Source organism: Phaethon aethereus (assembly GCF_964289735.1).
Source record: "Phaethon aethereus genome assembly, chromosome: 14".
NCBI lineage: Eukaryota > Metazoa > Chordata > Aves > Phaethontiformes > Phaethontidae > Phaethon > Phaethon aethereus.
The window spans coordinates 14606292-14621206 of NC_138590.1; the positions used below are offsets into that span (position 1 = coordinate 14606292).

A 14915-nucleotide genomic window follows, 5' to 3' on the forward strand; every position below is an offset into this window, starting at 1 on the left:
CATAGGCTCTTGGTTTCTATGAGAGAGAGGTTTTATCAACAAAGCACTGGAGGGAAAAAGGTGAAAGAGGGGTTTACCCCAACTTCACCCTGAAACAGCACAGCTAACCTTTCCTTTCTCCTTCCTCCATATGAGCTTTATAAATGAATCTTGGGCCACAAATAGGAATTTCTGACATCCGAGTTTAATGCAGAAGACACTGGTGTGGTTCACTTTTAGAAGTTCAATATAATGTCTCCCTCCCATTGCTGGAGATCAAGGATTGGATTACAGCACCCATCAGCAGCTTTAGCCTGGCTCTTCAGTATGCTGGTTAGGAGCTGGGTACAGCAGCAATTCCTTTCTCTGCCTCCCAACTCTTCCAGAGAAAGCTGCCCATGCTCCTCCTCACTAAGGTCCTTTCAGCACCCTCAACCATGCCAAAGGGGAAACTGCTCCAGCACCTTCCCCATCACTAATGAGACAGTGAGAACAGAATAAAGGCCACATGGCACAAAACAAAAGTCCACCTGTGATTGGTGATGGAGTTATGGATAGTCTGAATACTAGGGCTCCAGTTAGGCTCATGAAGGGGGCAAAAGGGGTGAGCAGCTGCAGGAGTACGAACACATGGCTCTGCACCCTGTTATGTGGAAAGATTAACTTCCCTCCCCACACACTGGTCAAAGGTTGCAGGGAAGGTCCATGGGTGAAGTTGTGCAAGAGATGAGGGTATTTTGCAAAATAAAGGAGGTTGCAGTCACGTAAACATACTTCAATTGATCCATGCAAAGCTTAGCATGGGTAAAAGGGGCTGCATTTGCCTAGCTGGTAATTCTTGGAGTCTGAAAGTTGGGGTTCATCTTGACTCTCAATGCTTAGGCAGGGAGAGAGAGGAACAAGCGGCAGGAGAAGTGTTGAAAGCCTCCATGAACAGCAGCCACCTGTATCACAGCTAACCGTGACTTCTGGGATGTGTTTTGCAGATTGTTAATGGAGTGCCTCAACTTGGGTACAGCTGCCGGGGGAACTACACTGGGAACCTCTCCTCCTCACGTTTTGTGAGTGACGGCGAGTGGCACTCGGTCTTCCTGGAGGTGAAGAACACATCTGTCCGCCTGCTCATCGATGGACTGGGCAACGCCTCTCTCCAGCTGCCAGCATCCTGTAGCATCTCCCAGGGCAGACGAGACTTGCTTTTTGGGGGCCTCCGGCAGCTGCTCCAGTCCCAGAGAGTCACACGAGGGTTCAGGGGTTGCCTGGATGTGGTTGCAATCAATGGCAGAGAAGTGGTTCTCCTGCCCGGAAAAGGGCAATCAAAGGAAGTCATGGAGGAGGTGGGAATAAAGCAGTGTTGCTCCCCGACCGGTGCCTGCAGCAGCAACCCGTGCCTCAACAACGGGATGTGCTCTGAAACTCATGGAGGAGGTATGTGAATATCCCACGCGGAGCAATAAGCAGTGAGGGGAGGGCTTCATTCATGCCTATGTGAGGGGCTACTCCAGAGAAGAATCAGAGGTCCCCTGTCCTGGGGGACCTCAAGTGATAGCTGACTCCTTGCAGCAGCAGCTGGGGGGTATGAGATCATCATCCTGGCTCTCATCGGCAGACCATGGCCCGGAGGGCAGGAAGGTGTTTCTAAGGAGTGTGCATGACCTAGGAGAGCACAGCGTTGCCAAAAACTCACATGCAAATAGAAATTCCACCCACCCCTCTGCATCCTCTTTGCTTAAGGAGCCATTAGCAAGGCTGGAATTGGGGCAAGATGGGATCATGCAGCGATGATATCTGGGCAGAAACAAGCCAAGATCTTGGTCTATTCCCACTGCAGTCAGTGACTCCCCGAGTCTATGGGAAGGGATATGGGAAAACCGTAAGTTCAAATCCAAGAGTCTCAGGCTAGTATGGGGTGCGCATGCTCAACAGAGGTTTGGTACCAAGCTTTTCCCAAGACAGGCTCACCATTGCCCCGTTCCTTCCATCAAAGGGTCTCCCTGCCTCGAGCTGTACTACAGGGACAGGGCTGGTTTGCAGTGCCCTCAGGGAGAGGAACTGCTCCCAGCGATGTCTGCCCTTGTGTCACTGCCCTACACCCAAGTCCCAGCTTCCAGCACAGTGGGGCTGCGCCCCATAACACCCTGCCTATCAAGACAGTTGCCATCTGCGCTTTGGCCCTTCCTTGGGGCGGAGGGGTGCTCTCCAGGCTGCTGCATGGGGCAGGAGCTCCTCCCGCAGCTCTCTGCTCTTCAGGGCCATTGCCAAAGCCCACACCCTGCCCAGCAAGCAAGCAGGGACGGAGGAGGGAGCACACCTCCTCCTGCCCTGCCCGCAGCCTCTGGGAACAAGATTCCCAGCCCTGTCGACTCAGCAGCTGCCTGGCTCAGCTGAACTTGTTTGACACGAGCTGCACCCAAACCAAACAGTTAGCCCTGCTGGCACTTGCGCCTCAGCCTTACTCTCGAGACCCTCCGCACAGAAAACCCGTCCGGCTGAGCTGAAAGGGGCTCAAAGCCACGAGGTGAAAACTCATCTCTGCTCTAAGTCAAGACATCCACCTGCTTGCTTTGCAGAGAGCATACAATGGGAGGAGGAAGGAGAAAAATCATTCCCTCACTTGTAATCTAATAATTATCCAGTGCCCTCCCCATAGTTTCCTTCCAAGGTGATCAACTTCTCCTGCAAATGGCCCAGCTGCCCAGGAAAGAGCCTGTGGGACGTGGCCCCAGGCAGAAACACGCAGGACACGGCTGCAGGGAAGGGGTTGCTCAAGGGACGTTTAGTTTGTGAGGTTATCCTGGGTGTTTGGCTTCCTTGAGCATTGCGGGCTCAGTCCTGGAGACCACGGGCATGCAGCAAGTGTTTATGCAAAGCTCTGCCCGGGGATGTCAGGCGTGGGATTACATGCACAGGCAAAGACACGTCTGTGCAAGCGAGCCCAGGTAAGCCACGTGGCCACATGAGAACACATCTGTGCGGAAAGGGTCAAAGCCAGACCAGCCGCCACATCAACCACAGCGCTCAGGACCACAGGTGCAAACACATGTGAACCCCCGCATCCAGGTACACGTGTGTTTGGGCACTCATAGCCCTACAGGCCATGTCCAGCACCTGCTGCACGAGTGTCAGCACGTCCTTGCTGTACAACCACTAACACGCATGTGGAAACAGGTCTGCATTTGTTCAGCCTGTGCTCTAACGCAGGGATGTTTAGCTTGTGGACGAGTGGCAAAGACTTTTCAAGCACGCTGCAAGATAGAAGCTCTGAACTTCCCACATGGCACCACCAGCCGAGTGACTAGCAGGAGCTCGGCACAGCCAGGGACATTCCCATGCTTAGGGCTACACTAAACAGCAGCCAAAAACACAAACAGCAGCAGCCCCCTCCGAGTCCCCAGGTTTCTCTCTGGCTGCGACCAGACACCTCCCGTAGGCAAGAGAAACCTGACGTGTTTAGACAGGCGCTTCATACCACGAGAACTCGCAGGACCAAAGACTTCAGAGAACAATAAGTTACAGAGGATTGCATTTAGCAGAGTCAGAAACTGTGAATCAGCCAGCCAGGCTCCCCTTCCTTTAACCTGAATTTGTCCCCCAGCTTCTCCGTGCAATAAAGCTGTGCCCCAAATACACCCCTGGAAGGAGACAGTCTGTGTCAGGAGAGGATAGGCTTGACTTGTTGCTTAAATAGCCATTGCATTGCCCCATCGTGGCCAGCCAGCCTCCCGCAACTGCTCCAGGTCCTGTAAGGTACCCACCAGCCCTCCGTGGGTGGCTTGGGTGCCCAACAGCACCTCTGCAGCAGCAAGTACCTATGCCCAGGTAGCCAGATTGAGGCCTCTGTGGGTGCCACCAGCACCAGGCACTGGCTAGTTCTGCCATCCAGATACAGTCTCCTCATGGCACTGTCTCACCCTCTCCAGGTTACACCTGCATCTGCCCCGGGCTGTTTTCTGGCGAGCGCTGTGAGCTAGGGGACAGTCCCTGCGAGTCCAAGCCCTGCCTGCACGGGGGAACCTGCAGCCTCTCCGCCACTGGCTACTCCTGCCACTGCCCTGACTGGTACCTGGGCGAAAGGTAAGGTCTGGGCAAGCTTCGGGCCAGGTGATCTCCCATGAAAACCTCATCTCTGCCAATGATCATCGCATGTTTCTGGAGTGCACCAGACACTCTGGGTTTAAGTGTACATTGCGTGTACTTGACAACTGCAGCAGGGAAGTGTCCAAAGGCAGAGCTGAGCAGACCAGGGCATAAATAGCTCTGCCTCATGTGGTCGCTGCCTCTCCGTGCCCACCTCCTCTGAGCTGGAGGGAAAAAAAAAAAAGAAAAAAAATCTCCTCTCCTCACAGATGCTTTGAATGCCTGCAGATGTTACGCTTGGTGCGGGTTCAAAGCCTCTCCGTGCAAGGGCAGAGTCTATCCCCACATGCTGCTCCTCCCTGCGGTCTGTGCTGAGCTTGGCTGCGACGGTGGCATCCTCCTTGAGGCCAGGGCTGCCTGGGAGCAGGGCACGGGCAGGCACTGCAGTGGGAGGCAGGAGGATGCCCTGAGGCTGGGAGGAGGCTGGCTAGCACAGTTGTGAGCTGCTACCTCCCTCAGTAGCTGGGACACCCACCCTGGGTGCTACAGGGGCTGCTTCTGCCCACGACCAGCTCTGCAGGGCTTGTCCAGCGGAATTTCCGTCCCAGGTCACAGGCACGATTCATCCCATTCAAAGCTCAGCTCAGGATAGTGAGCTACGCTGAAAAGCAGGTGCAGGATGCCATTCCCCCTCTCCTGTCAGATAACCTACAGATCCCCGTTATCACGGGGTGTTGGAGTGTCTGGCTTTGGCCCTGAACCCTACAGTTCATATCACTTTGAAGTTCTCGCCAGCAGCGTTACAGCTTGGATACATTTCCCATATATGAAAAGTCAGTGCACACTTGCCAGATACCTGCAGCTAGAGAATTAACCCAGGCCCAGAGGCTGCTGTGCTGCTCAGCGTTACCCGCCGCAGCCACGCACCCCCTCCAAGCCCCCTGCCCTGCCTCCAGCCCAGCCTGATGAGAGCTGCCCTGCACAGGCTCAGACAGCATCACCTTCAGTTCATCCTTCCGCCCTAGCCAGAATGAACACCGGTCCTTTGAATCAATGCAAAGGCAGAAATTATTTGTGCAACTCTTGGAATAAAAGTATGTAGCTGAGCATTAGGTGGCAGTGTAATATCCGAAATCACTGGTCATCCAGCCAGAGCCTGTGGGTGCATGTTGCACACACCAGCTCACACATCCTAAAACACTGATTAAGAAACAAGAGGAGCCCAAACCTCACAGAGTTTGTTCAGCAGCAAGAAAAAAAAAAAAAAAATGAAGGAAAGCCAACAAAGCATTGCATATTCTCCCTAGCATGGGGAGATCATCACTGTTGGAAGGAAAGGTACCCTGTACTGTTGGGGAATGTTTAGGTTGTGTGGGGTAGAGCAGGACGGAGAATCAGAAATTCAGTCTCAGTTTTGGAGATGCTTCATAAAACGCCAAAAAAGCCTCTCCTACCAGTATGCCCATTCACCACTTCTCAGGCTATATGTTCCTCAAATGTTTGCTGCAACCTGCAGACACCCACAGATCACCCTGAGACCCCACAGAGCCTGGAGGACACATGAGACTTCATAAGAGGTGAACACATCTAAGAGTGATCCTGGGCTCCCTAATTTAACAGGATGGGAGCATCTCTCTATGCAGCCTTAGTCCTAGAAACTCCAAATACTCCTCTGAGGCAGGGAGCCCCCCATTTTAATTTGTTGTCTATCACTGAAAAACAGGACCATCCTGTAAAGTATGGTCTCCTGAAAAGCGCCATTTTATACTCAAGGATCACAGTCATCTGCCAGGAGAGGCAGGTAGCATGAGTCTAGCAAGAGAGGGAAAGCAGAGAAGGATGGAGCATCTTTGGCTGGTGTAAGTCAGAGCTGGGAATAGGATTACCTAGTTTTAGCTGTATCCCCAGGCTAACGGTGGTCTTCTCCACCCTGCCCTCACCACAGGTGTGAGAAGCTGGCCGAAGAGTGCCAAGACAACCCATGCCGAAACGCAGGGCGCTGTGTGAGCAACCAGGGATCCGTCCATTGCATCTGCCCATCGGATTACCAGGGGGACTACTGCACACAGCCCATCATCACCCCCGCCATCGTGCCCACACAGTGGGCGGTGGGCCCCGAGGAGATCGCGGAGATCGTGGCTGGCGTGCTGGGGCTGGTGATCCTGGCCGTGGCCTTTGTGCTCATCCGCAAGCGCTACTGTCACCGAGCCAAGGCACATAAGCCCGTGGCTCGGGAGGACCCTGACCTGCTCTCCAAAAGCGAGTTCTCCAAGAGTGTAGGCGTGGGCACCCAAGCTGTGCCACCCATCGAACTCAACATCCTCAGCGATGCAGCACACAACAACCTGGACCGGGCCACACCAGAGCAGCGCAAACACACCAGCACCCCAGAGTTCGTCACCTTCAACTCGGCCAATGCCCCAAAGCATCGGGGCACTATCGTGTGCAGCGTGGCACCCAACCTGCCCCCCGCTGCCCCCCCATCCAACTCTGACAATGAGTCCTTCATCAAGTGCACCTGGGCCAGAGAGGATATGGGTCAGTAGCCACAGTTTTTTCTTGCTCTTACACACCCCTCTTCCCTCTGTGAAGTGGATCGAGGGTTTGCAAATTTGAGGGACCAACAGTATTGGTTAAAGCCAAGCAAAGCAAAGGCAAATGCTGCCCAAGCCCTGCTATAGATCCTTTATTGGCTTTTCCCTCCCTGCTCACCAGTACATCCCAGTTTTCAGCTTTAAGATGCTCAGTCTCATACACAAACAACCAGGAAACCATTAATGCATAGCCTCGATTCCCACACATCCTAGGTCAAAAGACCCTATAAAAGAGAACAATGAAGCCAAGGGTAAAAAACTAAGAACCTAAAAGTCAGTGTGAGTTTTAGTGGAGACATTTGCATCAACGCTCCTCCGCAGAGGGATCACACCCTCAGGGAAACACCTTGCACAGCTCCGGACAGCAAGGTTACGGCTTTCTCCCCATGCAGGAGTTCGTTACCAAAGGTTGCTGTTAGAAGAGAGTTCACCAGAGTAACTACGGGGAAAGGGAGAGATCCAGTGGATCACTTTCTCTGCCCCCATCCCTTCATCATGCAAGCTTCTCGCATCCAAGTGGCATGATGGAGTCTGTCTCTTGGGTGCTAGAGCAGGGGATGTGCTGGTGGGAACACTGCCCTGGCACAGCCAGGGGTGCCCTCAGGTCCCCTCAATTCCCAAAGCGGCAACTACAAGTCCCCTGCCCTCATGTCTCCTCTCTTCCCTGGTCTGCCACACCTCCTGCAGGCTCAGAGTCTACAGAACGCATTAGCGGAAGGGCAAGAGGGGGAAAACAACAGCTTGAACTGCATCTAACACAACTCTATTTTATTCCAGTCTACCCAGCAGAAACAACTTACTGGCCCCCCCGGTACCTGTCATCAGATGTCCAGGAATATTCCCACTACGAGATCATTCAAGGCCCTCCTGCATCCTCCTCCCACCCTCCTCTCCCTCCGCCGCCCCCTCCACCAGCAGACGCTGAGCCGGTCGCTCTTTACGGGGGCTTTCCCTTCCCACTGGACCAGAGCAACAAGCGGGCCCCCATCCCGCCCCGCTACAGCAACCAGAACCTGGAGGACTTCTTGCCACTCAGCTCCATGGACATGGGAGCATCTCAATGCCAGAACGAATATACGGCCATCAGCTACTACCCAGCCCAGCTGGTACAGGGCGAGGGCATCCCGTACCAGCCCGACCCTGGCTACAAGCGGGTGAGCATGCGCCTGAGCGTGGCCCAGCCCTCCTATGCAGACTGCGAGGTGGGCCACCAGCCCACCATCCGAGCCCAGCCCCTTCCCCCCCCCAACTATGAGGGCTCTGACATGGTGGAGAGTGACTACGGGAGCTGCGAGGAGGTGATGTTTTAACAGAGGGCTCGTCCTCGAGATGAGAAGCGCATCTCCACGCAGAACAGTGTGCAGGGGGCTGGCACGTGCCACCGAAGGGAGGCTTACGTGTCCCCCCCCAGCTTGCGGCATCTCACCCTGCACAGCTGGGTTGTAATTTGGCTGGATCTTTCCCCCCACTGCCTTCCATGGTGCTCCTGCTGCAAACAGAGGGGAAATGCTCCAGCCACTGCCGGGACATGGAGGATGTTCCTGGGATGCCAATGACTAACCTGCCTCCTTGTCAAGGGGACTTCCTCTGACACCGCGCAGGACCGCAGCGTGCCACCTCCTCCCACCCCAGGCTCCCTGGCCACGGGGATGAGGAGGAGGAGGAAGAGGGCAAGCACTGCAGGCATGGCAGCAGTTGTGGTGGTGAAGGTGCGAAAGGACTAGCGATGCACAGCCTGGGAGTGCCCCTGGTGGGATAGCAGAGGCTCCCTGCCCCCAGCTCTGGCTCAGAGGTCTTGCATTGAGCCAACAGTTTGCCCAGTGGAATGGATCGGCTGGTGCAAGCCCTCTTCCATGTCTGCTCCCCAACACAGGGAGAGAGATGAGGGAATGCAGCTCTCTCAGCCATCAGCATGTCCCTCACTTGGCCAAACAGAAGTCCAAGAAAATAGTTAATTTCTGTAGAAAAACCAAGCAATAAGCTTCGTTGCACCAGGAGCCGCCCACAGACTCAAACCAGTGCAGCTAGCAGCAAAGCAAGACCCCTGCCCAGTCGGGCTGCGCTCGCAGGAGTAAGGGAGACCCTGCCCTGAAGACACAAGCACAGACGTGTCCCCATGGCTGTCATGGTCCCATGCTGAACGCAGCGGTACAGGGTCCTGCTGCCCAGCTGGGGCTCCTCAACGTATCCCAGAAAGACTGGCCAGCACCACGTGGCATCTCCTACCCGAGACGGGGCACCGACGCTATTGAGCGTGGGTTTGCCTGTATGTCCTTGTGCTTGGAAATGTATCGTTTTTTCGTGAGAGGTTTTCTTTGGTTGGTTGATGTAACTTTTTTGTTGTTGATTTTTGGAAAGTATTAAAAGAGTTTGGATTTTTTTACTATTACGATTTTATTGAATAACTCAGGGATTCCCTTGTAAATAGGGCTTCCCTGCCTAGTTCCAGGCAAGGGCAGCCCAGGGAATAACAGCTTATTTTGGACACCAGCACTCCCAGACTCTTGAGTCTTCAGAGAAATACCAAGACAGCAAGTTCAACGCATCTTTGAGGATCCTATAAGGGCTAGAGGAAGGAGGCAGACCCAGGGCAGCCTGCCTCGCTTTGGGAAGGCACAAGCCTCCCGTATCTGTTAGCTCAGTAGCAAAGGGGCTGAAAGGACCCAAAGCCAAGCGCTGCCTTGACTTCCATCCCCAGCCAAACACACTTAGCAAAACAGAAATTCATCTCATGTCTGGCAGTAAAGCCACAGCCCTTAAGGAGATGACTGTCACCCAGTTAGCCTGGAAAATACACCCGGCTCAAGCACATCTGCAGAGAAGTCCCCAAAATGCCCAGCACAGGCTCCATGGGACACAGCGGCCAGCACCTGCCCACAGCCCCACTCCCCTGCCAGAGCATCCCCTGGGCATCAGGGCCACCAGCCACCCCCCCAGAGCATGGCCTGGTTTACCTCGCAGAGCTCTCATGCACTTCGACAGGTTTTTTCCCCCACCAAAAACCCCGGGCTCGTCACCGCTGTCACTGCCCCACGCACACCAGGCAGCCGCCTCTGGAGGGGCTCGCCGCCAGCCGGAGAGTGGGATCCATCTCAGAGTTTCCCCAGCCACAGCTGCTGACATCACTAAAGCTCAGCAATGCTTTGAGTGTCAGTGATGTCACGAGGTATCACCACGGAGATGGCAATGGGGGGACCAGTGCCTCCAAGGGCCAACTTCTGGGAGGGGGCCAAATGACCCCAGCAGTGACCTATGAGTGGGACCACCCCCGCCTGGGGCAGCGCCTCTGCATCCCCTGCCCAGAGATCAGCCTGCTCGGGGGAGAGGCAGGACCCCGGCCACAGGGGTGCAGCAGCACTAGGAACACACCAGGGTTGTGCCTGGGAGGTTCAGGAGGACCCATCCAAACAGCAGCACTCCCAGGTACTGGTGAAGGGATATCTCAGAGTCTTAAACACCGACCACAGCCCTCAACATCATCAGTATTACACATCCCACCAACTCCATCCCAGAAACCACTCTCCCAGCGCTTATTGACCCAAGCCTCAACTTTTTGGCTTTCAACTGCTGGGTGCCTTAGTGCAGAACTGAGGGAGGGCACAGAAGAAAGAGCACAAACACAGGGAGGCTCGGGATGCCCAAATAGAGACGCTTGGCCTGGACAACCAACAGATGTGAAAAAAACTGCTATTCATATTCCCTCCTGGGACCAAAATCAGGGAAAGGGGAACTGTATTTGGGACACACAAGGACGTTCTCGCTGGACAGCCCAGATACAGATTGGAACCAGCCCCACAGCTGGCCCAGGCCCTGAATTACCCCAAGGTTTGCAAGGGAATACAGCCTCCTCCTTTGAGAGCCAGCTCTGCTCGGCAGAAATCAGTCCCTGCCTGAATTAGGACTGATATTTTAGCTGTTTGTTTTGCTTCCTAAACCCCCCTCAACACCTTCATCCTAAAAGAGCACAAACCCTGCATATTAATTTGGGCACAGCATTTCTAAGCTCAGACATCAATGGGTTGCATGGAGAAACACAGGAGAGATCCTGGAAGAGGTGTGAGTAAAAAAAACTTTTTTTTGTAATTCCAAAAGTTGCTTCAGGTTGGAGGAGAGACCTCCCCAAGGTCCCTGCCAGCCTTAATTACCCTACAACTCTAAAGCACTTTGTAGGCAGAGCACGGTGCCATCTCTGCCAGACCCAGGACCGGGGCTGCCTCTGGGCAGGAGCAGCACAAGCAGCAGGAGAAGGGAAACCCACCAGTACCGCACACAGCACGCTGCTCCAAACCCCCAGTCTGACCACACAACCAATGCAAATCCTGCCACCAGCTCCACATCCCAAGCCAGGGACTCACCCCACTCCCCAAAACACCCCAGGGATCCCACAGCATCCTACCTGCCAGCTCGAGGGGGGCTCACCACGCAGAGAAGCTGAGAAGGGAAGAGCAGGATGGCCACCCTCTTGCCTGAACTGCTGGCCACAGGACGAGCATCACCTGGCATGGCCAACCCTCCCACCCCAGCCCTGCAACCCCACCACAGCTGGGATTAATCCCACATTAAAGCCAGCGGAGGGAGCACTTGGCTACACTTGTGCAGGTCCCCAGCTCGACTTTCCTCTGCCAGGATGGGCTTGTGAGCTTTGTAGCTCCCTGTGGCTATTTTTAATAAAACTCTAAACGCAGACAGGTCCCTGCAGCAGACTCACCCCGCTGCGTGCCAAGGGGATGTTGTGAAGAGCCTGCCATCCTCAGGCTTGCTGGGGGAGCAGTATTTTCTTATGGCCAAAGGAAATGATGGGGTTCACCTGCTCTGCCCCTGTTTTCTGCTCATAAACCCCAGTTTGTGCCTTAGCTCTCTGGCACTTTCAGGAGTGGGGTGGCACGAGCCCTGGCACAAGTGGTGACACAGCAGGGACCCACCACTGCTGGTGGGTCAGGGTCTGGGCAGGTTTCCACGGGGTGCCCAGGCTGTCACCTCCCGGCTTCCCACCCTTGCTCCAAGAGTGCCACAGTTTCTCAGCAACATCCACCGCTTTTTCCCATAAGGCGAACTCAAATTATTCTTCCCAGCATCAGAAGCAGCACAAATAACAGTGGTGGTATTTTCCTTTAGACTTTTTGACTTTTAAGTCCCTGGGGTCACCTCGGTTTGGCAGGGGAGGGCAAGGGCAACAGAAACGATTCTTTGCTAAGTGACACCTGGGAAGCGGCAGCCTCAGCAAAGCCATTTCATGGAACGGGTGCAACCCTTGGAAGAAAGGATGGCCATGGATCCAGCCATGGTGACTCTCCACGGTCAGAAATACCTGTCATGGTTTAACCCCAGCCAGCAACCAAGCACCAGGCAGCCGCTCGCTCACTCCTCCACGGTGGGATGTGCTCAGGTCCCACACTATCCAATACATTCTTATTACTACCCCCCTTCCCACCCTTTGATACAATACACAGACATCATTCCCCTAATCTATGGGCCACCCCTGTAAAATGTCCACAAATGTCCACAAAATGTCGACTGAGTTCGTTTAGTCCACAACTTTGGGCTCCATCCCTTACGGTGGTCACTCAGGACAGGCGAGGTGGTGTGTTGCATGGAGTTACTGGGCACCAAAGCCAGGTCAGGTCACTGCTGCACTTGCCCTGCTTCTTGTAAGGCTTGTCCTCCAGCCAGGTGGTTCCTGCTATAGTAATTCCTGTAACATACAACTCAAATCATGGACTACAACAATTTAAAGGTATTTCCGTTACAATCTCCACCCCTGGCCCCTCTGGACCAGACCAGTGGGTTTAATGTTGCAATGAACTCCTCCCTTTGCCTCTGCTCCAGCTTGGATTTATCCACAGACTGCAGTCCCTTAGGGGTGTACCTGCTCCAACTGGAGCCTTATCTATGAGCCACAGTCTCTCCAGGAGTATACCTGCTGTGGCATAGACTTATCCACAGCCACAGTCGCTTTGAGGTGCGCCTGTTCCAGCGTGGCCTTATCCATGGGCCACAACACCTCCAGAGGTATAGCTGCTCCAGCGTGGCCTTACCTACAGCTACAGTCCCTTCAGAAAGAAACCTGTTCCAGCCTGGTCTTACCCACGGCTGCAGTCCCTCCAGGGATGTACCTGCTCTGTCGTGGGCTTATCCATGGCCACACGCTTTGAGGTACTCCAGCATGGCCTCATGCACAGCCACAGATGCTTCAAGGTGTACCTTCTCCAGCATGGACTTACCCTTGGGCCACAATCCCTTCAGAAGTATACCTGCTACGGCACAGACATAACCATGGCCACAGATGCTTTGAGATGTACCTGCTCTGGCATGAGTTTATCCACAGCCACAGACACTTCAGGATGTTCTGCTCCCACGTGGACTCATCCACAGGTCACAGTCCCTTCGACCCAAGTTCACACTGGAGCTCCAAGCTGTCCAGTACAGCAGCACAGAAACAGCAGCGATGCTCTGGCCATCTGCCAGCCCAGACGCATCGCCATTGCTCTTATCAAAATGTTCCCAGGCACCGCAGAGTCAGTGATAAGCAGTACAGCAGTACAGCAAGCAGCGAAAGCAAAAAGCAGCCACTAATGAGCATTAGACTAACATACAGGGAGGCAAGCAAACCCATGGCAAGCACAGGAGCCTGTCAATTAATAGCTAAACAGCATTAACAGCTATAAATTCAATCTAGCACATTCCAATCAAATGTGTTGTTATCTTGAATCCTTCAAGCAGAAGGACCCCCGTGGTTTAACCCCAGACAGCAAGGAAGCCCCACGCAGCCGCTTGCTCACTCCACCTGGGTGGGATGGGGGAGAGAATTGGAAGAGTAAAAATGAGAAAATCATGGGTTGAGATAACGACAGTTTAATAGGCAAAGCAAAAGCCGTGCACACAAGCAAAGCAAAACAAGGAATTCATTCACCACTTCCCATGGGCAGGCAGGGGTTCAGCCATTCCAGGGAAGCAGGGTTCCATCACATGTAACAGTTACTTGGGAAGACAGATGCCATCACTCCAAGCGTCCCTCCCTTCTTTCTTCTTCCCCCCACTTTATATGCTGAGCATATCATATGGTATGGAATGTCCCTTTGGTCAGCTGGGGTCAGCTGTCCCAGCTGTGTTCCCTCCCAGCTTCTTGTGCCCCCCAGCCTGCTCGCTGGTGGGGTGAGGAACAGAAAAGGCCTCAACTCTGTGTAAGCACTGCTCAGCAATAACTAAAACATCCCTGTGTAATAAACACTGTTTTCAGCACAGATCCAGAACACAGCCCCATACTAGTTGCTGTGAAGAAAATTAATCCTATCCCAGCCAAAACCAGCACAATACCCCAACCACCAGGAGCTGCCCGTGCTCAGCCGCTCCTCCTGCCCTGGGGTTCAGGTGGCCTCAGACCCCGCTCTGGGGACCACGCTCCCCATCAGTCTGCATACTTTAAGGAGACTTTTCTGCCACAGCTTCAAGAGATTGGCTTCTTGTAGCACTGATTTCCCAAACAGCCCCACTAATGACGCACTGCAATGGCATGAATTATTCAGCAGCGTGAGGATAAGCTGAGCTGCAGCGATGCTGGCGTGGCGCCCGGCCGTCTCCGAGCGTGGGCTGCCTTTTGCTCCTTTGATCTCTCAGGCAGATCAGCAGCAGGTCAGCATCCACCACACTGCCACCGGCACATGCGAGGCTCTTTTTTTCAGCTGAAGCCCCATTTTCGGCATAAACCAGGCTGCTGGGTCCCAGGACACAGCCAAGAAGCCAAGGTACAGCTTTGGTGGGGCAGAGAGAAGATCCAAGCCCAGTGAGCCCATAAATGCTCTGCCAACAACCTACTTGCACAAATGCATTCAGAAGAAAAATTATAATTTTCAGAGCAGCAAAGCTGAAACACTTTTATTCAAAACCCTCAGCAGAAGGGGAAGACTTGTATGCTCCTGCTCTCCCACAGATGCCCCTCTTCCCCAAGCCCTTGTACTTGGGTGGTATTTGCAAAAAGGAAAAATGAAGAGAGATTTTAAAAAAAAAAAAAAAAAAAAAAAAGAGAGATGAGTCCCAAAAGCTGTAGCATGTCCACTGGCATTAATGCCACACCATTGCCCCATCCAGCCCGGCACAGCAGAGTTCCCCCGTGGAGACCCCCAGACCTGCTCCACACCTGGCCCGGGCCCTGCCAGGTAGTTTTACACCTGCCTCATGAAAAACAAATCGCCATCTCACACCCCAGAGCCTTTCCACATAAAAAATAAATCATATTTATTGATTAAAGTAGGATACATGATTCAGGTG

At 53.8% G+C, this 14915-nt stretch overlaps 1 protein-coding gene across 1 annotated transcript in view; it reads left to right on the forward strand.

The window, feature by feature from the left end:
• The window catches only part of FAT2 (FAT atypical cadherin 2), a gene marked incomplete at its 5' end in the record, with an annotated part of 45933 nt that extends 37959 nt beyond the window's left edge, over window positions 1-7974 (forward strand). Inside the window, 4 exons of the mRNA XM_082006122.1 lie at window positions 966-1407; window positions 3900-4053; window positions 6002-6594; window positions 7428-7974. Coding sequence (XP_081862248.1) covers window positions 966-1407; window positions 3900-4053; window positions 6002-6594; window positions 7428-7960 — 1722 coding nt within the window. The 3' untranslated portion in view covers window positions 7961-7974. The remainder of the gene's footprint in view (window positions 1-965; window positions 1408-3899; window positions 4054-6001; window positions 6595-7427) is intronic.
• Window positions 7975-14915: the final 6941 nt, after the last annotated feature.